The sequence below is a fragment of the Mus musculus genome, chromosome 12 (genome assembly GCF_000001635.26).
Source record: "Mus musculus strain C57BL/6J chromosome 12, GRCm38.p6 C57BL/6J".
NCBI classification, from domain to species: domain Eukaryota; kingdom Metazoa; phylum Chordata; class Mammalia; order Rodentia; family Muridae; genus Mus; species Mus musculus.
Genome location: NC_000078.6, coordinates 86,739,440 through 86,762,191, shown reverse-complemented (window position 1 = coordinate 86,762,191; position 22,752 = coordinate 86,739,440). Strand labels below are relative to the sequence as shown.

General features: G+C 47.1%; 1 protein-coding gene across 12 annotated transcripts in view; it reads right to left on the bottom strand.

The window, feature by feature from the left end:
* The window catches only part of Lrrc74a (leucine rich repeat containing 74A), a 34,681-nt gene that overhangs the window by 6,834 nt on the left and 5,095 nt on the right, over positions 1-22,752 (bottom strand). For 8 of the 12 annotated variants that reach the window (XM_006516126.3, XM_006516127.4, XM_011244155.3 and 5 more), the window contains 9 exons: positions 21,143-21,250; positions 20,395-20,491; positions 17,142-17,191; positions 16,604-16,685; positions 13,726-13,811; positions 12,975-13,169; positions 7,757-7,852; positions 3,581-3,727; positions 429-536 (listed from right to left, as the gene is read on the bottom strand). In XM_006516126.3, coding sequence (XP_006516189.1) covers positions 429-536; positions 3,581-3,727; positions 7,757-7,852; positions 12,975-13,169; positions 13,726-13,811; positions 16,604-16,685; positions 17,142-17,191; positions 20,395-20,491; positions 21,143-21,250 — 969 coding nt within the window. Of the gene's footprint in view, positions 1-428; positions 537-3,580; positions 3,728-7,756; positions 7,885-12,974; positions 13,170-13,725; positions 13,812-16,603; positions 16,686-17,141; positions 17,192-20,394; positions 20,560-21,142; positions 21,251-22,752 lie in introns of those variants that run through there. The other 4 variants (XR_003950075.1, XM_030246839.1, XM_006516129.2 and 1 more) reach the window with 4 other exon arrangements.

Sequence of the window (22,752 nt, the reverse complement as noted above, 5' to 3'; positions counted from 1 at the left end):
CCCCAGCATTCTTCCAGGGTGCTGTCACAGTGATCCCTTCATGAATACATTTCAGGGGACCTCCAGTGTCTCCATTCTAGTCACTAGATGGGTAAGAGGGAATGTGGAGGGTTAGGTAGGTCTAAAGGCAGAATGTGGGTGCTACGGGTGTCTTTTCTCTCAGTCTCTTTTTATCTTCCTAGGAGCCAAATGCAATGGGGGAAAGACCTCTGAGATACACGTGTGCATCTGGGGTGAGGGGTAGCACTGAGTCACATGACAGAGCTCTGAGAAGGGAGTTGGGGGGGCGTGTTGAGTTTTCCTCTGAGTTTAGTTGAACGAGGGCAGTGTCTTCAACCAACCCTAGAGAGCACTATGAAATAATGCAAGCATGCGCCTGCCTGTCCACCCTCCACCTCACACGCTCCAGAGTCTGGGGCCCAGCACACCTGGATCATGGCTTTCCGGAAGTCCCCAACAGGCATTGTCATCAATCCTGTAGGATTCAAACTCCTGAAGAACTCCACCACTGAGATCTTCTTTTGTTCCGTATAGCTCTGAGGGAAGTGGGAGACACGAGGAGCAAGCGGTTGGTTTTATTACAGCGATCACACCTCCCCGCTCGTTCCCCAAAGGATGACCCATACTTCTGAGCCCAAAATTGCCTGGAGAATGGGAGGCAGCAGCACCGGCTTGTGGCATCCGCTTTAGCTATTGCTTTAGAGCAGTACCAAGTGCAGGCAGCAGACTGATGATGGTTCCCGTGTCTGTCCAGTTCCCGGCAACCTCGCCCCAACCTAACAGAGGCTCTCCTCATCCCATTCATTCCCTGACTTCACAGAGGGACACCAACCAAAGCTGCTAGGTTGCCCCAGTATCACCGGAGTATGGATGGTGACCAGATCTAAGTCTGTGATTCATCTTTGGAATGGCCTCTGTTAGCACTCCCGCAGTTGGAGCTCTGGGGTGGGGGGAGGTTTCTTCCAGCGGAGAGATCACGTGATTGAACCACAGTCTTGCAGCGCGGTTGCTTGGACAGGCTCTAGGTGCTCCCAGGATTCTCACAGTTCCCCACAGACGTCCAAAGGGAGAAATGCTTCGCTTGGAAACTTAACGGTAGCATTTTTATTTACATCCTCGTGTGTCCGAAGGGTCACCCATTAGTTATCATGGATGCGCATCACTTCTATGGCTCGACAGTTCCTGTGGCTCCCTGTGCCATACGGGATCAACGCCCCCACCCCCTGCTCGGGGGGTCTGGGATTTGCAGATACCACATCTGGCCCAGGCTTTCTCGACAGCTTTGCCTTTCAGGCTTCTTTGTGAGTCTAGGGTCCCAGGGCTCCTCAGCTGGACTCCCACCCCACCCCAGATTCCCTGAAGGCTGTTTACACTCATCCCTGCTCTGACGGCAGAAACCATCTTGCTAGGACCATCTTCAATGCTCTGTGCTCACTCTAGTCCTTCCGATTCTTCTGGGGCCTTCCCCAAGTCCCACCTCTGCCAGGAAATCCTCCTTTTTTCTTTGCTCATCCTGTGGTGTCCCTGTGATTCGGATTCTGATGAAGCTTACGGCCGTTGTTGCTTTTATAATATTTTCTTCTGGTCATTACTGAATCTGTCCCATCTTTCCAGCCCTACGGTTGCCTCTTCCCGACTGGAGTTTACACCCATGTCTTATTTGCTTTCTACCTGAAGTTCCTTTTTTCTACAGCTCTCTCTTCTTTCTCTTTGTGGTGTTGGGGATTGAACCCGGGACTTCACACACGCTAAACAAATGTTACCCGTGGGCTATGCACCTAGATAGCCCTCTTTTTACTTAGCATTTTGAGACAGGGTCTCATTAAGTTGTCCAGGCTGGCCTTGAGCCCACTCGGTAGTTCAGACAGGTATCCTGAGTACTGTGATCGCAGGGCTGAGCCACCACTTGAGGTCTGCCAGTCTGGCTCTGAGTCTTCAGCTGCTGCCCGCTCAAGCCACTAGTTCCGTATTCTTTTAAAGCAAGGGGGCAGGGGTGGTGGTGGTGGTGGTGGTGGTGGTGGTGGTGGTGGTGGTGGAGAGATGGCTCAGCAGTTAAGAGCACTGACTACTCTTCCAGAGGTCCTGAGTTCAAATCCCAGCAACCACATGGTAGCTCACAACCATCTGTAATGGACTCTGAATTCCTCTTCTGGGGTGTCTAAGACAGTTACAATGTACTATAAGTACAATTACTATATGTAAGATAATAAATCAATCTTTAAAGCAAGGGGTGGGAACTCTGTCTGCATCCAGCGTCCTGTTTTCACTGGTTACCATGGAGTCAACTCACTCTGTAGACCAGGCTGGCCTTGAACTCAGAAATTCGCCTGCCTCTTTTTCCCGAGAGCTGGGATTAAAGGCATGCGCCACCACGCCCGGCAACACAGTACTTTTCATGTTTGACCTTTTAGATTTAGTTTTGGAAACTGAGGCACAGAGCAGACCAACCAGAGGCCAGAGGCAGACTGAGTGGGGCATCCTCATAGGAACTGCATATGCACAGCACTCCCAGATGGCAGTCAGTGGAGGTACAGCCAAACCTGAGAAACTCCTTACTCAGGCTTCAAAATTTGCTAGATTCCTAAACTGTCATGATTGTACCTATTTGTTGTGATTTTTCTGGAGACAAACTAAGAAAGGAGTCAAGCCAGGTGCATTTTGAGAAAGAAAGGACCCTGGAATGACATGGCATCCAGCCTCAGAAAGAAACTTCAAGCACTAGACATTTATTAGATCCAGGCATTGCTCTGAACACCTCACACCTACTAAGTAATTTGGTCTTTCACAGACACCCTTCTACTCGGTTCCCATTTTACAGGTGAAAATACTGAGGCACAGAAGGCCTCCTTGACTGCCATGGAGTCAACTCACTCTGTAGACCAGGCTGGCCTTGAACTCAGAAATTCGCCTGCCTCTTTTTCCCGAGAGCTGGGATTAAAGGCATGCACCACCACGCCCGGCAACACAGTACTTTTCATGTTTGACCTTTTAGATTTAGTTTTGGAAACTGAGGCACAGAGCAGACCAACCAACTAATTGTTGGCACATTAGTAAAAGGCAGATCTCAAGCAGTGGGCTCCATCCTGTGTCTCCAGCAAATATTTCCACCAGATCTCAGCACTTGCCTATACTGGGGTGAGAAGCAATATTCAGGGACCCAATATGTTGGGGAAAAATTTCAGGTCTCCATTTCAAGGAACCTTATTAGAAAGGACTACATGGAGCCAGGCGGTGGCGGTGCACACCTTTAATCCCAGCACTGGGAGGCAGAGGCAGGTGGGTCTCTTTGAGTTCAAGGCCAACATGGTCTACAGAATAAGTCCCAAGACAGCCAAAGCTACACAGAGAAACCCTGTCTCAAAAACAAAAACAAAACAAACAAAACAAAAACAACAAAAAATAATCAAGCAAGTGAGAAAACAAGCAAGCAAGCAAGCATACAAGCAAGCAAGCAAGCAAGCAAGCAAGCAAGCAAGGCTCACAGACACTCAGAGAGAGCCAGTGCATGATGGATGATTTGGGGCCATGTGGCACCTTCCTCCAGGGCTCTCTGAGGCTCTAAGGGAGAGGCAGGGCTCACCTGGATCAGCCTCATGGGGTTGGTCCCCAGGGAGATGCTTTTCTTGGTGGAGAGACCCTGCAATCCCTTGTATACCACATCCAGCTGGGGGTGAATGGCACAGACTCCATCCAGGACTTTGACGAACTGCTCTGATACCAGAACGTTCTGCAGCAGGGAGAGAAGGGCCATGGTGGGGGGGGGTGCTATCATTGAGCCGTTTGCCTGATGACCAGAGTACCCGCCCCTCCCTACCAACCCAAGTTCAGGCACTTTGGTCCTTTCTGGTTTATTCTGTTTCTGAACTGGCGTGGCTGGCATTTTCTACCTCGTGACTGAGTCATAAAAGTCATCTAATGTAGCCTTGGATTCATGGTAATCCTCCTGTGTCTACCTACCAAGTGCTGAAATTACAGGCATGTGTCGTTATGGCCAGTTTTATGGGATGCTAGGCACAGAATCCAAGGCTTCCTGCGTGCTAGTCACACAGTCTACCAAACTTAGCTACATCCTCAGCACCAACCTGATGTTATGTATCTTGTGACTTGTAAGTTTCCCAGGTTTAAAAAAATTATATATATATGTAATAAATATATATAAAGATAGGGCCTTACTCTGTAGCCTGGACTGGCCTTGAACTCACTATGGAGCACAGGAGTGTGAACTCGTGGGACTTCTTCTGCTTTATCCCTGAACACTCGGATCCTAGGCATGTGTCAATATGCTCAGGTCTCCTAGGAGGTTTTTATTAGATATTTCCATTGTGTTCTGGTGGCTTGTCACATGCAGTCAACTCATCCTTCTCTGAGATGGTAAGTCTAAGTGCCCACATTTGATGGACATTGTTACTCAGAGCTGGTACCCAGGATCCCCCATGCCGACCATCCTGCTATGGCCTACAGTGAACAAGAAACTACTCTTTTGGAAGAAGTCAGAGCTGGCTTCCAGGACATGGAGAATGTGTGTGCCTTGGAAGAGCGATCCAACCTGCTCTCTGTCTTCTAGACGACCCTCGGTTTCTTCAGATGTGGTTCTGAGTACTTCTTGCCTCTTCAAAGGATTGAATTTATGTCTAAGGGCTGAAGGTTTTGCAGAGACTCTGGCCCCAGGAGCACCTACGAAGCTGGGATTCCAGGGCCATTTAGAGTTATAGCACCATTGTTGACAAGAGCACCATTCCAGGTCCATTTAGAGTTATAGCATCATTGTTGACAAGAGCACCTTGTTAGCTTGCACCTTGGTGCCCCGGGGTGGCAGTGTGAGGAGTAGTGGGACCTTTCAGGGGTGGAGCCTAGTGGAAGGAGATTGGGGTATGGGGGTCACCACCCTCACAGGAAAAGGCATCATACTCAGGGGACCTGTTAGTTCAAGGGTTGTCAGGCCAGGTGGTGGTGGGACACACCTTAAATCCCAACACTCGGGAGATAGGCAGGCAGACCTTTGAATTTGAGGCCATTTTGGTCTACAGAGTTCCAAGACAGCCAGTTCTACACAGAGAAATCCTATCTCAAAACAAACAAACAAACAAACAAACACTAAATATAAAGTAAAAAAGGAGGAGTGTTCAGCACATAACACTGAATCTCTGGCTTCCTGACTCTCCATGTAGCATCCTTCCCTTCCCGTTTGTACGTCCATTGTGATGTCATCTTGCCATTGGGTAAGGTGATCAAGAGGGCCTTCACTGATGCTGGTTCTGTGCTCCTGGGTCACTCAGCCTCCATCAATGTGAACTAAATAGGAATCCTTTCTTTATAGCATACCGGCCCCAATCATTTCATCACAACATGAGAAAAGACACTAACTGGCTAACTCTGCCCACTGGCTGTGGCGGGCTTGGGCTTGTTTAATGGCAGTTAGGCCGTGGCTCATAGGCCCCCTGTGCCATCTAAGGTGCCATCTAAGCCCTAAGAAGTGCATTTCTACGGTTTTCTCAAGTATACCAAGACTGGGTCCATGTTTTCCACCTTCCCTGGGTGAGGTGGGCAAATGGCTATGAAATCTGAATGTGGCCGAGACACTGGGGCAGTGTGGGTGGGGGCCGAGGGGTTTGTATCCGGGTGCAGTCATAGCTATAGTATGTGTGGAGAGATGGGGCCTCTGAGGAGAAAGACTGGGGAGTCGGAGGAGCAGGGAGGGTTGGGTGAGGGAGCAGTGGGAAAGAAGAGCAGTAGCACCTTCCAGAGGAAGGCATTTAGCTTCGGATATTCAAAGTATCATGACTCAGATCCAGTACAAGCATCAGGGTGATCTCACAAAACATCATTGAGAAACTTTAGGGAAAGAAAGGGATTCTCACATCACTACCTTCACAGAACTAGAGGAGGAGGCAAGACCGTGGCTTACACCTACCTGTTTCTAGTTTGCTAATGGGTCCTGGGCAAATGACCTAATGGCTATGCTTCTGATTTCCTTGTAGTTTAAGTGGAAAAGTATGTGTGGTATGGACTGAGCTGGTGCTCCTGTCCTCATGATTTAAAAGTTTTAAATGTCAACCTGCTACAACCTGAGACTCACTGGGGAAGAGGGTCTGAAGTAGGGATTGATTAGATCAGGTTGGCTGGTAGGCATGGCTGTATAGGATTGTTTTGCCTTAATTGCTGTGGGAAGACCCAGATCATCCCCTGGTTTGGGGGTCTGGGCTATGTAAGAGGAGAGAGGGCTAGGCAAGCACCAAGCATGCCTGTGGTCTTTTCTCTCTGCTCTTGGCGGTGGATGTGATATGACCAACCTGCTTCAAGCTCCTGCCACTGTGACTTCTCTGCAACACTGAACTATAACTTGGAACAAACCTTTCCCTCATTGCTTTTTGTCAGGGTAGAATATCACAGCAACAACAGCAAATAGAACACACCCAAGGGGGCTTGAAGTCTGTTTTGTTTTGTTTTGCTTTTGAGACTGGGTCTCTCTTGTCTGTCCTGAATCTCACTCTGTAGACCAAGATGGCCTTGAACTCACAGAGATCCACCTGCTCCTGCCTCCAAAGTGCTAGAATTAAAGGCATGCACCACTCTGCTAAGTGGGTTCAAAGTCAGCCCTGTAGATATGACCTCATCTGGAAATAGGCTCTTTGCTAGAGATAATCAAGTCATTAGGGTGAAATGATGTCATCTGGACAAAATGACATCATTGGATGAAATGACATTACTGGGGTGAATGACATCACTAGGGTGGGCCCTGACATAATATGACAAAATCCTTACAAAAAAGAAAAAGGGCTTTTGCTTAGAGTTAGTCATACACACAAGGAAAATATCAAGAGAAGAGAAAAGCAGGGTTTGGGATAATAAATCTGCAAGCCAAGGGGTGTCAGTGATGGCCGGCAACTGCAGAAGCAAGGAGAGAATTCAAGGGCAGATTCCTCCCCAAGTCCAGAGAAAGAACCCACCAGCCCACAAAAAGAACCCACCCACCAGCCCACAAGTCACGTGGTTTGTGTTACTTTGGTATAGTCATCCTGGAAATGATCACAGTACTCTACCACCCCCCTAGAGTAGCAATCGAGGAACTGGGATAATAAAGTCACTTTGGAACAAAAAGCACCAGCGAACAAAGGTATGGGATATTGTTAGTCCCCGCTGCCCTCCTTGTGGTGATCTGGCAAGTCCCTGTCAGAAGGCTGGATAGTCAACTTCTCTCCTTAGGAAAGGATCACTTATAGGTGCAGCTCTGAGCACAACAGGCCACAAGTCATGAAACAAAAATACATTCATGAGGCGGGTCCTAAAAATCCTGGGGTTCTGGCTGGGTATGTGACACATGCCTTTAATCCCAGCATTCTGGGAGGCAGAGGCAGGCAGTTTCAGGCCAGCCAGAGTTGGAAAAAAAAATCCTGGAATTCTGGAACATTCTGAGACTCAGTTCATTTATTGGCAGTGTACAAATTCTGTTCTGGAGTCACCTCTCTTTTTTGGTTTTTCCTCATTGACACCCTTGAGTGCTCATATCCTGGGTTCCCAGGATCGAGGAAATTATTTTACATGTGGTGAGACTGACTGGAGAGCTACTTCTTTTTTTTTTTTTCCTTTTTAAAAAAAATTTTATTGGTTATTTTGTTTATTTTGGAGAGCTACTTCTATCTCTCAGCCCCTTGCCTCTTGTGTGTGAGGGCCTGGGAAGGACACAGTTGGTGGCACTGGTGGCAGAATGGTAACTAGCTTGTGCCAGGTGCAAGTGACTGGTATTTGGGTCACTTACAGAGATGTCAATGTCTTCCATCCTGGATTTGGGGTTCCTCTTGATGGCCATGATGAGAGAATATGCCCCCTCCAAGCTCAAAGGGTTCAGGAAGAGCTGTGGGAGAAGAGCACAGGCGGCGGAGGAGGCTGAGACGGGGGCAGGAGAGGCTGTGTTAGCGTGCGACTTCCCGTTCTCTAGCAAATCACAACCTCTATCTTCCTTGCAGACTTCTCCATCTATTCCTGTCTGTCTTTCTGACCATGTGTCCTTCCATCTTTCCCCACAATACTCAGTACCCGTTTATCTATTCGTCTACTTCCCACCTGTAATCTCTAAATCCACCCCTTTCTCCATCTATCATCCATCCACTCATCCACTTATCAGTCTACCTCACCTTCCATCCATCTACCCATGCGTCCACTAATCAATCTCTGTCTCTCCATTCATTCACCCAACACTCATCTGTCTCCCTCTCATCATCTATCCGTTCATCCATGGAGTGGAGACTTCTGGTTTCTTTGGAAAGTCAGTTATTTGATAAAATGATGCTTTGCTGGCAGACAGGTGAAAGGATGTTTTGCTATAGCAAACACGTGAAAGGATAAGTGATGTTTAAAAAGAATATAAATATGACCCCACAGACAGTAGGAACTCCAGCATTGGTTTGCCTTATGCTGAGTATTGTTGGAAAGATGGAAGGACACATGGTCAGAAAGACAGGCAGGAATAGATGGAGAAGTCTGCAAGGAAGATAGAGGTTGTGATTTGAGAATCACAGAGAATGGGAAGTCACAAGTCTCTGCTGATGGCATGCATGTATGTATTGGTTTGCCTTATATTGTGTTCTGAGCTTCTCTTGTGGTGGTGACTTCATAGAGAGAAACCCACCAAGGAACTCGTGAGATTCCTGCAGCTATTTGCTGCTTCCTCAGACTCAGGCGAGTCTCTCAGTTTCTTCTGGATTGAACTGCCCTTGCTGATTCATGTGTGGTGTCTGATGAGTGGACTGAACTGTAGCTGCTGATTCATATTTGGTATTTGCTAGTCAACTTGACTGAGAACAATGAAGGCTAGAATCACCCCAAAGAACTATTTATAAACAGGTCCAATTCCCCCATATCCTAACACCCTTTCTTTTCTACTACCTCTTGTGGGTGGTGGGCTAGAGGGAAGGTTTAACCCTTATTAAAATAGGTTGTGAAAAATATATGCCTACATATCTCTCCATCCACCCATCCATCCATCTACACATCCATTCATCCATCCATCCATCCATCCATCCATCCATCCATCCATCCATCAATGCATTCATCCATGCATCCATCCATCATCCATCTATCCATTGATGCATCTATTCATCCATCCACCCACCTACCCATTTATCCATCCATCCATCCATCCATCCATCCATCCATCCATCCATTCATCCTACCTTACTACTCATCCATCCACCAACCTACCCATTAATCCATCTCACCCACCACCCACTCACCCATTCATCTTCCAACAAATATTGAGGCCTGCTGTGTATTGGCCAGTGAGCTAAGCCCAGACAGTCATGACAAGGGCCTGTCCTCAGATAATGTCACTCTAGTTAGAGGAGACAGATTAAACAAGCAAATGACATCAAATATATGATGACAATAGTGACAGGGGGACATACTGTAAGAACCGAGAAAGAAAGGTCCAGCACAAATAGGGGATCCTTGAGAGAAGCCTTGCTGGGATGTGGGGGAGGGTTAATCATATCTGCAAGGGGAGCAGGATCAGAGCTGGGAAAAGATTCACCAAAGAAGAAAAAAGCAGAAAAGGACGAAGGTGAGAACAGCATGGGGGTTGGGCAATAGCACACGTTCTATAAGCAGATTCAGAGAGGAGGCCCCAGAGCCAGGAAAGGTCATAACATGGCGGACCTTGTGGGCTTGGTTATTATTGCACTGAAGGGTGAGGCACTGACGCATGCATGGAGTTAGGAAGAGGGAGTGTCTAGTTAGCCGGCCTTGGGTCTGACTTGCTGGCTTCTTTATACCCATCACCACAGAGGAATTGGTCCAAGGGCCCAACCTTGGAACAATTCATCCCAGGAATTCAAGGAGGTGTCCAGTGCACAGCAGCAGCAAATGAGTGGTGGCTGTTGCTTCTGAAGGCCACTTCAGGTGGTTGTATTAGGAGGAAGCCACAGTCTTAGTGAGCATTTACTGTAGGCCAGTTTCCCAGGCCAGTTCTGATGCTCGCTGATGAGAAAAATCCCATGCTTGTGTGCTTGGCATGTGGCCTCTGTGGGACTCATTTCCCAGGGAAGTTTCTTAGTTTCCCAAGACTGAGGATTGAGGGGAATGGGTGTGGAGAACAGTAGATATTTCCTGTGGGAATTTTCTAAGTTTTTTTTTCATTTAAAACATTAAAAAATGTTTATGTATGTATGTATGCATGCATGTATGTGTGTTTGTATGTATGTATGCATGCATGTATGTATGTATGTATGCATGTATGTATGTGTGTGTTTCTATGTGTGTGTGTTGGTGTGTGTATGTGTATGTATGTGTCTCTATGCATGTATATGTGTGTATTTGTGTATGTGTTTGTATGTATATGTGTTTGTGCATATATGTGTGTTTGCATGGTATGAATGCACTTGTGTGTATGTGTGTATTTGTATTTTTGTGTATGTGTATATTTGTGTGTGTTTGTGTGTATTTATGTCTGTGTGTGTGTGTGTGTGTGCATATATGCCATGCTGTGCATGTAGAGGTCAGAGGACAACTTGTAGGAGTTAGTTTTTCCCCCTCCAACTTATGGTTCTGGGGATTAAACTCAGATCATTAGGCCTGGCAGCAAGTGACATTATCCACTGAGCCATCTTACCAACCTGGTTTCTTAGTCAAAAGTTCCTTTAAGAAGAATGAAGACTGAAGTGTGGACACTATGCCCCTCCTTAGAATTGGGAACAAAACCCCCATGGAAGGAGTTACAGAGACAAAGTTTGGAGCTGAGACAAAAGGATGGACCATCTAGAGACTGCCATATCCAGGGATCCACCCCATAATCAGCTTCCAAACGCTGACACCATTGCACACACTAGCAAGATTTTATCGAAAGGACCCAGATGTAGCTGTCTCTTGTGAGACTATGCCGGGGCCTAGCAAACACAGAAGTGGATGCTCGCAGTCAGCTATTGGATGGATCACAGGGCTCCCAATGGAGGAGCTAGAGAAAGTACCCAAGGAGCTAAAGGGATCTGCAACCCTATAGGTGGAACAACATTATGAACTAACCAGTACCCCGGAGCTCTTGACTCTAGCTGCATATGTATCAAAAGATGGCCTAGGCGGCCATCACTGGAAAGAGAGGCCCATTGGACTTGCAAACTGTATATGCCCCAGTACAGGGGAACGCCAGGGCCAAAAAATGGGAATGGGTGGGTAGGGAAGTGGGAGGGAGGGTATGGGGGACTTTTGGGATAGCATTGGAAATGTAATTGAGGAAAATATGTAATAAAAAATATTTAATAAAAAAGTTCCTTTAAAAAGGTTCAGGTTTATACAGCTGTTCTAGGTTCCACTGGACCTGGAGGCCGAGTTACTCACAGGCTGGGCCACCTCACTGGGTTGCGTGGTCCCATTCTACTCCAGCTGGAACCTTCACTTTTCATGGGTCCTAGATAGCCAGTCCAGTTCTGTTGGCCATGTCCGTACTCCCTCTGCCAGGGTCTGGTATCCTTTTGCCCCCTTGCCAGCACCTCAGCAGTAGGGCTCATCTTCAGTTTTCTTATGTCTATTCCTCCATCGGTAAGGATCCCAACACCTGTCATGCCTCCATTGTCCTCTTGGGGGTTGGTGTTAGAATGGCCTTAGAAAGCCAGATACAAGTGGCCACTCTCGTCATAGTTATGTGGTCTGAATGAGTCACTTAGCTTCTGTCCTCGCATTTGGAAAGTGGAACTGGCAGAGATAATTGGCCACACTGGGTAATGACTGATGAATTAGCACATCATTTGATGTAGGGTGTTCCTTGAAAGGGCACAGAGAGAGGACCCAGGAACAGAAGCCCTCTTGCATCTGTTTTCAAACTATCCAACAGCCTATGTTGTAAACAGTTTCCATGAAGTAACCTAATTTATAATGACATATCAATCTATCCATCCATCTACTTTCTATAGATTCACTGTGCATCCAGCCATGCTGGGCACAAGGGGTAATGAATGATGATGGCCCATGATCACCAAATATCCTTGTCCTTAGGAGGATTTCACATTCAAATGAGAGTATAGTTAGGAAATCACAGTGGGTTCTGCAGGGAGAGGAGATCAGAGTGCTGGTAGCAGTCCCCTCATTCAGAAGGTCCCAACTTGTCACGGACCTTTGTGTGCCATGCTCTTCAGCAGAGCCAACATGAAAGCAGGTGCTAAGAAGAAGAGGCTAGGAGGCCAGGAAGAGCAATAGAGAACAGGGATGAGCTGAGGCTGCAGAGGACTAGACTGTAGTGCCAGAAACCACTGGGAGCTAGGATTAGTATCCCCAAAGCATAATATGGTCTTAGCATGAAGACAATCCCAAGGGAGACCTAGATGGTATGAAGGAAGACGTGTTTAGAAGAACTGTGTCACCAGAAAGCTGAGGGACCCCTGGGTCTACAGGACAAGTACAAACATGTGCACATATGTGCACACAGAAGTACTGGAGGGCTGATGATTCTCCCCAGATATATCCAGTCCAGTTCTATTACCCTGCTTCCCTACAACACACACAGACAGATGGATCATTGTGATGGTTTGTATACCCTTGGATCAGGGAGTGGCGCCAGCTGGAGGTGTGGCCTTGTTGGAATAGGTGTGACTTGGTTGGAATGGGTGTGTCACTGTGGGTGTGGGCATAAGATCCTCACCCTAGTTGCCTGGAAGTCAGTCTTCCACTAGCAGCCTTTGGATGAAGATGTAGAACTCTCAGCCCTGCCTACACCATGCCTGCCTGGATACTGCCATGCTCCCACCTTGATGATAATGGACTGAACCTCTGAACCTGTAAGCCAGCCTCAATTAAATGTTGGTTTTTTTTATAAGACTTGCTTTGGTCAAGGTGTCTGTTCACAGCAGTAAAACCCTAACTAAGACAATCATATTTATACAAGTATATGTACATGTGCACATTCAAGGGTACACGCTCATGGGCACATAGGCAGATACACATGACATGTAGACACAGGCATACAGAGGACGGTGCCAGCTTGGCGAGCTTACCTTCAGCACTTGGAGGCACTCGTTGTTTTCTAGGCCCTTGCTGATTTTGGAGGCCCCCTCATTGGTAATGCCATTTCTACTGACATCTACGTAGACCAGACAGCTGTTGAGTCTGAGGGCGTCCCCCAGAGCCAGAGCACCCTCATTCCCAAAGCCATTCATGGACACGTCCAGTTTCTTCAGGGTCACATTAGACTCCAGGGGAGGGGGAACAACAGTAGCATCAAGATGGAGTGAGACTTACCCAGGAAAATGCCCGGAGTACCAGCCTAGCCCCTACCCTCACCCCCATCCTAACTGACCTAAATGCTAACCCTTATCTCCATTCTTACCATAACCCCGCCCTAATCATCACCCTCCACAACTCTTACCTTAACCCCGCCCAGCCAAGCTTAACCCTCACTCTCACCTCCACCCTCCTTCTCCCCTAACCCACAGCTCAGTGATTTTCTGCAGAGACAGATCGTTATTGTCCTGAGGTCATTATTGTCCTGAGGTCATTATTGACCTCTCAAGGCAGGGCTCATTCTCAAGTTCTCATTGGAATCCATCCCCCTGATGGATTTAGCTAAACTATCCCCTAAAAGAGCCCCTCATGGTGGTATTCAGGCCTCAGTAGGGAGGATTTGTAAAGTAGCAGTGCACATCCAGGAAGCCTAACAACTCAAGAGACCCCCACTGAGTGCTCCGTAGACCCAAATCCATGGTGATCACAAGAAAGCAGCTTAGCGTGTCTCTCAGTGTGACTTACCCGGAGACCATTGCACAGGGCCACAGCGCCACGAATGTTGAAGTGATTCCAGCTTAGGTTCAGGGACTGGAGCCCTACGTTAAGGGCTGGGAGGGGGCAGTGAGTCAGCTCGGCGTCCCCCACCTCCCTGAGACCCAGCCTCAGACCCACAGCACTGGAGTGGGTTATGCAAGCTAGAAGTCCCCTCAGCTGATAGCTTAAGAAACATTTCTTTTAAAGACAGTCTCACTATGTAGCCCTAGCTGGCCCGGAACTCTCAGAAGTCCATCTATGCCTTCCAAGTGCTGGGATTAAAGTCATGTGCCACTATGCATGGCCAGGTGATAAGTTTCAGTTAGTTACTTAGGTACATGATTGAACGATGACCTCTAATTTGGGAACGATGACACAGTGAAGAGGGCAGGTGTCGTGATCTACCTGGTAAATGTGAAGCGAGCACAGATGTTGTCCCATGAAGAGGTGTATACTCTAAGACGCTACCTAAGAGAACAACCCAGACTGTGGAAGGACTCCGTTCTTACAGATGTTTTACTCTGATGTCACAAATACAGTGAAGTATCTTAAGTGTCCACCTGGGACCCTGAGGGCTGTGATTCAATTGGTAGAGTGCTTGCCTAGTGTGCGTGAGGTCTTGGGTTTGATCCTCAGCACCACATAAATGGTGCACAGTGGTGAATGGCTGTAATCTTAGCACTTAGAAGGTGGAGTCAGGAGAATCAGAAATCCAAGTTCATCCTTAGATATATGGAGACTTCTAGGCCAGCTTGGGTTATATAAGACTTTGTTTCAGAGAATGAGAGAGAGAGAGAGAGAGAGAGAGAGAGAGAGAGAGAGAGAGAGAGACTTGTGGACACAGCTTTCTAAAGATGGAAAGGAGTTGCAGATTTGTAGAGCAAACACACTCTTGAAACTTATTTGTGTTTTAGGAAGGGTCTCAGCATATAGCTATCGCTGGCCTAAAGCTGGCTATGTAATTGTGGCAGTCTTCTTGCCTCTGCCTCCCGAGTGCTGGGATTACAGATGTGCACCACCGTGCTCAGTTCACACATAGGAGGGTTGTAAGCCACCCTGTAGGTGCAGGGATTTGAACTTGGGTCCTCAGCAACAGCAAGTGCTCTTAACCACTGAGCCTGCTCTCCAGCTACGACTCATGTTTTTCTAGTCTTAGTCTCTGAAGCAGGTGGGGATTATAGGCCCACATCACCATGCCTAGAGATTTACAAAAGTCAGGACTTTTTTTTTTTTGGACAGTCTGTAATTGGAGCTCACTGGGCAGATCAAGCCTTAGCCCCTCCAGTCTCCTCTTGGAGCTCTCCATTCCCCTGATCCTTGCTTGTCTTTCAAAGTTGTCCTTGGCTGCTAGTCATGGTGGTGCATGTCTTTAATCCCTGAACCTGAGTGGTGGAGGCAGGAAAATCAGGAGTTTGAGGGGAAATCTTGTTTCAACTGACAAATGACAACACTCCAAATTAAAATGATAGAGCTGGGTGTGGTGGCCCCACAGTTCCCAGCACTCGGGAGGCAGAGGCAGAGACCTGCAGGCCTCTGTGAGTTCGAGGCCAGCCTGGTCCTCAGAGCAAGTTCCAGGAAAGCCAGGGCTACCCAGAGAAACCCTGTCTCTCAAACAAGCAAAATCAGATAAAAAAAATTTACCCCCCCAAAAAATCATCTTTTATCACATGTATATTTTAAATATATTTCTATAAAACATATGAATTGTTTAGGTGCAGTTTGTGTTACCAGTGTGACATGTAGTAACCCCAATCTACCCAATGGTGGCTGGCCACTTTATTTTTTTAGAGAGTTTTTTTAAATTTATTTTTTATGAATATAGTTAAATTTTTTTATTAACACATTCATTTTTGTTTTGTTTGTGAATGTTTTGCCTGCATATATGTATGTATGTATGTATGTATGTATGTATGTATGTTTGTGTACTACATGCATGCTTGGTGGCTGTGGAGGTCAGAAGAGGGCATCAGAGTTACAGACAGTTGTGAACCACCTTGTGGGTGCTGGGAATCCAACTCTTAAGAGCAACAAGTGCTCTTAACTGCTGAGCCATCTCTCCAGCCCTAAGATTTATTTTCTTATGTGTGTGTATGTGGTGTGTGTGTGTGTGTGTGTGTGTGTGTGTATGTGTGTGCCTTGTGTGTGGCTGACCAAGGAGGCCAGAAGAGGGTGTTGAGCTCCTGGCGTTGGAGCCACAGGGGTTGCCTGATTCTGGTGCTAGGGACAGAAATGGTCCTCTACAAGAGCAGCAAGCGCTCAGCTGCTGAGCCGTCTCTCCAGCCCTCATGCAAACTGCTCTCTCTATGATCTGCTAGACTCTGGCCAGTTTTGCTTCTCACATCCAGGTGGTTGCTTTGCTTTCTGATCCCGAGCATGATTTGTGCCTCTTTTATGATTGGAACATTCAGGACACCTACACTTGGGAGGCGGGAGGACCTTAAGTGCAAGGTCAGCCTGGGATATAATAACAGTGAGAGTTTCAAAAAAAAAAACAAAACACCCAAACCACAAAAACAAACAAACAAACAAACAAACAAACAAAAACAACCAATGGAAAAACAAAACTACAACATCAGCAGCAACAACTAACACCAAATCAAAAGAAAAGCCAACAAAACAAACCCCATAAAGGAAACAGTCAAGTTAAAAATAGAAAGAGCTATAGCAGCTGTCTGTAATGCCAGTCCCAGTGGATCAACACTCTCACACAGACATACACAAAGGCAAAACACCCATCATATAAAACATTAGTAAATTCATTAATTAAAAGGAAAATCCAGCTTTGAGTGATCCCCGTCCCAGTCCCTCATCCCACCTCCTCCCGGTCACCCTGACTAGTCCGCTCCCCCCCCCCAGGGGGACGTACCCAGCATTTGTCCCAGATGCTCCCCTCCAATGTCAGAGAATTCGTTGTGGCTGAGGTTCAGGGACCTGATTCGGTAATTGGACTGGAGGGGCAAATTGTAGAAAGAAAGGTTAGTTTCATCTGCTTATTTATTTAACTTGAGACAGGCTATCACTATGTAGTACAGGCTGGCTTTGAACTCTCTACCCTCTGCCTTCAGCCTCCTTAGTCCTGGGATAACAAACATGGGTCATCATGACCAAGCAAGAGGTCGTTGACCTCAAGTCTCTCAGTTAACCTTGGGGACAGAATAATAGAGGGCTCCTAGGAACCTGAAACCGAGTGGGCTAGGGTTCTTAGCAAATGACTCCCTATATGGTTTAACTTAACTGTTAATGGTTTCTGGGAGAACTATTGCTACCCAGAAAGCTCTATGAGTTTGCTGAAGCCTTTGCAGAGACCAAACATTTATTAGTTCCCCAAGCCATGCAAGTGGCTTTGCCCAGAGCATCCCCAGGTCACCCAGAGTTCTGAAGGGACATCTCCACATGCTCCTTACCGATAGGGCTTGACATAAAAGTGCAGCGCATTCTTCCTTGAAGCTGTTTCCTGTAATAAGGGCGCTTCATTAGCAGTGTACTCCAGACCATGCTCCCGTGTCCTCCCATATCTGCCAGGCCTTCCCTTTGATAGGCCAACACACACACACACACACACACACACACACACACACACACACACACACACACTCTTATTAAATCGAATAGGTAGACACAAGGAGTAGGGGGAGAAGGTTGTTCATCTCCTTCCTCCTATCTAACATCCAACACAAATATCTTTAGTGTATTAAGAATGCCTAACATTTGGAATAGAGGGATGTCTCAGCAGTTAGGAGTGCAGGCTGCTCTTCCATAAGAACCAGTTTCATGTCCAAGCATGGCAACTCGCAGCCATCTATGACTCCAGTTCCAGGGGATCCAATGCCCTCTTCTGACTTCCACAGGCACTAGGTACACAAGTGGTGTACAACTATACATGCAGGCACAATGTCCACACATAAAAGTTTAAAAGATAACCCCCCCAAAAAAATTGCGAATGCCTAACAATCATATAGAAGCCCTACCTAACAACTGACATTGCATAGAAGAGGAAATCCAGGAAGCAACAGACATCGGAAAAGATGCTCCATCTCAACATCAATGAGAACTCCCAGGGATGAGTGCATCTTAACATCCCGCTGGTGTTGTAGGCACTTTAGATTGTAATCCACTTAGTCCTCAGAACCACTGACTACACTGAAGTGTGAAGTTGTTCATGGTCTATGCATAAGAATTAGGTCAACTGAACAAAAGGGTGGATAGGTACCAGACTAGGACCCACGCACTGTGACTTTAACGCCGACACATTTGACTATGTGGTTCACAAATACTTGGTTAATCCTCTTCTGTAGTAGAAGAGGGTGATAGTTCATGGTAGGATTGTAACCTGCTGTAGGCTTCTTAAGGAGAAATACAGAAACCGAGCTTCACAACGGTGGATACAAACACTCAGTACACTCTAGGGTGTCCATCCAGATATACCAACCAACATATGCCCAAAGATGTGCATGCAAGAAAGTTCTTTGAAACATTAACGGAGAGGTTGAATACTGGACAGGACCTATCACTGTCCCTTCAGCACTGGGATGCTAATAAGACACGCCATCTCTCTACAACATGAGGTACCATTCAGAGAATGGGAGCGGTCCGTGTGTCCTATCACAGTGAAACCTGAAAGGAATGCCAGACATATGATAGGATTTGTATTAAAAATAAGCATCCTATTTTTTTTCTGGATACATTTAAGATATGGATGTTTTAAGAACTTCTTTGTATCTTAAAAGTTTTTTATTTCATTGACAAATTTAGGTGTGGATTTTTTTTAATTTTTATTTTGTTATTTTGTGTATGTGTGTGTGATTATGCATGGGCATGTGTGTATGTGTGTGTGAGCATGCATGTGTGTGATTATTCATGGGCATGTGTGTGTGTGTATGTGTGCATGTGTGTCTATGTGTGTGTGAGCATGTGTGTGTGTGTGATTAGTGTGTGTATGCATGTGTGCATGTGTGTATGTGTGTGTGGGCATGTGTGTGTATGAATGTGTGCGTATGTGTATGTGTATGTGAGCATGTGTGTGTGTGATTATGCATATATATGTGTGTGTATGTATGTGTGCATGTGTGTGTGTGTGAGCATGTGTGTGTGATTATACATGGGCTTGTGTGTGTATGTTTGTATGTGTGCATGAGCATGTGTGTGTGTTTGTGTGTTTGTGCACATACCTGTGCAGTGTCTGAAGGTCTTTATCACTCTGTACTTATTTTTTGATAAGATAAACTCTCTCCCAGAACCTCAGAGCCAGCCATTTTGGCTAGTCTGGCTGGAAAGATCTTTGGATCTCATCCCTTCCCCTCCCTCTGGAGTTACAGATGTACACTACCTATATCTAGCTTTAACATGGAGGCTGCGGTCTAACCTCAGGTCCTCATGCTTTGTGAGCAGGCACTTGGGGATTTTTTTCTTCCATAAGGTTACGATATTTTATCACAGCAACAGAAAGGTAAATGATGCATAGTCTGTGTCTGAGAGCTCTGCTTTCTGAAACTGCAAGTGTCCACTTGTTTGTTTTTTGTTTGTTTGTTTGTCTGACTTTGTGACAGGGTTGCTCTGTGTAGCCCTGGCTGTCCTGGATCTCACTCTGTAGACCAGGTTGGCCTCAAACTCAGAGATCCACCTACTTCTGCCTCCTGAGTGATGGGACTAAAGGCATGCACCACCACCACCTGGCTCAAGGGTTTACTTTTAAAGGTTTTTTTTTCCTTGTAAGTTTTGGAATTTTGCAGGACACCTGGACTGGAACTTATCTATGAGAATCCCAAATCACTGGGTAAAGACTTGTCCTACAAAGAGGTACTATTGTTCAGCACAGGGCTACTCTAATATTGTTGTTACTGACACCCTACTCTCTCAATTTATCCCTGGCACTTCAGATAAGCATGTTGGTTGTTTAGAAACTTAAGGCAGATTCCTTTTGGAGAATCTGAAAACAAGCCATCTCACCAGGTCTCTGCTTTCCACAGAAGAAAGCTCACTCCTGTTAGCATGGGTAGATTTTCTTGGCATAGAAGTTCCAGAGCCCCGCAGATAGCATAGAGCTGCAAACCCAAGTGAGGTTGTGTCTAGTACTAGAATATCCCAGTGACGCCATTAGCCCAATAATAGATAGGCTATCACTCATTTCAAAGTATATGTGTAATAATCAAGTAGTTGATGAACGTTAAGACAACTGGAGAAACAGGATAGAGAGTAGTAGTGGTAGAGCATTGCTGTCGTGATAGGGATCAGAGAAGTCCCTTTAAAGGATGACATGAGCTGGGTGGTGGTGGCACATGCCTTACGTCCCAGTACTCAGGAGGCAGAGGCAGGGGATCTCTAGTTCTAGGACAGCCAGGGCTGCATAGAGATACCCTGTCTCAAAAGTCAAGAGAACAAAAGATGTCACGAGAGTGAAACATGAACAGAGTAAGAAAGGAAGGCATAGAGGCCGGGCAGACCCCGGAGATGCCCAAGACCAGGGATGAGTGCTGCTAAGAGAGGCTTGCTAAGGAGAGCAGGAGGTTGGTGTGATACTACAAGGGGAAGGCTGCCTGGCCCAGCAAGGGAAAGATGCAGTGTCCTGTCAAGAAGTTGGCCTAGTACATCTGGACCCTAGGGAACCTCTGTTTCTGCCTTTGATTCTCAGTGACCTCTCCTCCCCTTCCACGGGCTCACCTGAAAGTTTCAGTTTCCAGAGCGAAGAGTTATTCTCCTGGAGGAAGTTCGAGATGATCCTGGCTCCTTCCAAACCCAGGTTATTGTCAGACACGTTCTGAGAGGTAAGAACACATGCACGTGCAGGGAAGACTCGCACAGAGAGGCTCTCAAAACCAAGCGGGGCTGGTCAGGGGATGGTGGAGAGAGTAGGATTGGTGTGAAAGGCTTAGGATTAAGGTAATGCAAAGGACAGAGAGAAGAGAAGGCAAGAAAGCGTGCTCCCAATGTGGCTTCTTTAACGTCGCTCACAATATCTCATTTTTCCCCCCTCCAATATTGTCATTACGGACACCCTACTCTCTCAATTTATCCCTGGCACTTCAGATAAGCATGTTGGTTGTTTAGAAACTTAAGGCAGATTCCTTTTGGAGAATCTGAAAACGAGCCATCTCACCAGGTCCCTGCTTTCCACAGAAGAAAGCTCGCTTCTGTTAGTATGGGTAAATTACTCCTTGTGGGAACTTTCACAGCTGGAAACAGCTCTTCAACTTTTCCCATAGCCACAGGGTACAGTGCCCGAGCCTGCCTCTGAAGCATGGCCCTCCTCTGAGAAGTTGTGTCTACAGAGGAGGACCCCCACAGACTGGTTAGAGGTTGCCCAAAGCTGACCTGGGCCAGGGGTAGGGATGGGGTTCTGGCTTGGCTCTAGTGGTTCTGAGTCCCAGGTGGGCCGGGAGGAGCTGGAGGAAGGGGGAGGGCACCCTACCAGCTCCTGCAGGTAGTAGTTCTCGTGCAGCATCTCCATCAGACTCATGATGCCCTCTTCCTGGATGCAGTTGTCTCCCAGCTCCAGTTTGAGGACCGTAGTGTTGGACTTTGGCCATCACAATGGGAGAGGAAGAAAGATGAGGGAGTAGTTAGAGGCTAAGTTCAGCCTCTGGTTAAGTTCGGCTTCTCTCTTGAACATCCCAGCCATGCAAGAGGGTGCTGTATTAGAGGCCTGGTTTCCGGTGTGGCGATGTGTGAGTCAGTGAGACCATGGTGTCTGTAGGAGATGGCTCTGTAGTTAAGGGGCTTGCCAGGCTAGCAGAGGACCTGAGTTCAGATCCTCCCCATCAATGCCATGTACTGGTGCATGCCTGTGATCCCAGCATGGGGAAGGTGGAGACCGAGGATCCCTGAGGCTGGCTGGCCAGCCAAGTCTAGCTGAACCTGTGAATTTCATGTTCAGTGAGAGATCCTGTGTTAAGAGCTATATAGGAAGACATCTGACGTTAACCTCTGAACACACACACACACACACACACACACACTACACACTCACACACACATACACACAGAGATAGAGAGAAACAGAGAGAGACAGAGAGAAACAGAGAGAGAACTTTAAGAAGTGGGGCCCAGGAGATAGATGACTTTGTGTTACGAGTTCATACTGCTTTTGCAGAGGCCCTGAGTCTCAGTACCCACAGTGGGCGGCTCACAGCTGCCTGTGGCTGCAGCTTCAAGAGGATCTGATTCCTCTGCTCTTTGCAGGCACGTGCAACTCACATGCTCCTTGTCCCTCTGTATACACACATAAAAAAAAAAAAAGTCTGCATAAGGAAGTGGAGCCCAGTGGAAGGTGGCTGACCGGCTCTTCCTGCGCATGCGCCATCTGGCCTTCCTGTCTTATTTCGTTTCTTCCTCTCAAGTTCATTCCCTTTATTAGGGATGCTATGAGGTCATCACCAGAGGAGAGCTGGCACCAGCCCTTGAACCTAGTTAGCTAAATAAACCTCTTGTCCCCTCTTCCTTTTCTCTATCTCTCTCTGGTTTTTGTTTGTTTGTTTTTGAGACAGGGTTTCTTTATATATCCCTGGCTATCCTGAAACTTGTTCTGTAGACCCAGCTGGCCTTGAACTCACAGAGATCGCCTGCCTCTGCCTCTGCCTCTGCCTCCTGAGTGCTGGGATTTAAGACACGAGCTACCACTATCCAGCTAAAACTCTCTCTCTCTTTCTTGTGAAGTCACCGAGCCTCAGGTATTGTAGTCATGGATAAGGACTAATAGAAAGGCTCTGGCGATGTCGACTAGGAATCTGAAGGAGTACTGGGGTGAGGAGGGGAGTACAGAGGGTATGCTGTCCCTTTAAACTCTGCTCAGCGTTTTTCTGTCGGCCACAGTAGCTTCTGGCAGAGGGGCTGTTCCCACAACGAACATGGATGGTGCTCTGCAAAGCTTTGAAAACCGCCACTTGTTTTGCAGCGTGATAGACATCAAAGCCCAGAGTTGCCTTCCTTCCCCATGTTCCTCTTAGACTCCATCGCCGAACCAGCTAACTCCACTGTCTTGGCAACCTGTCTCATGGGTCAGACTAGCAGCCCCCACTGCCC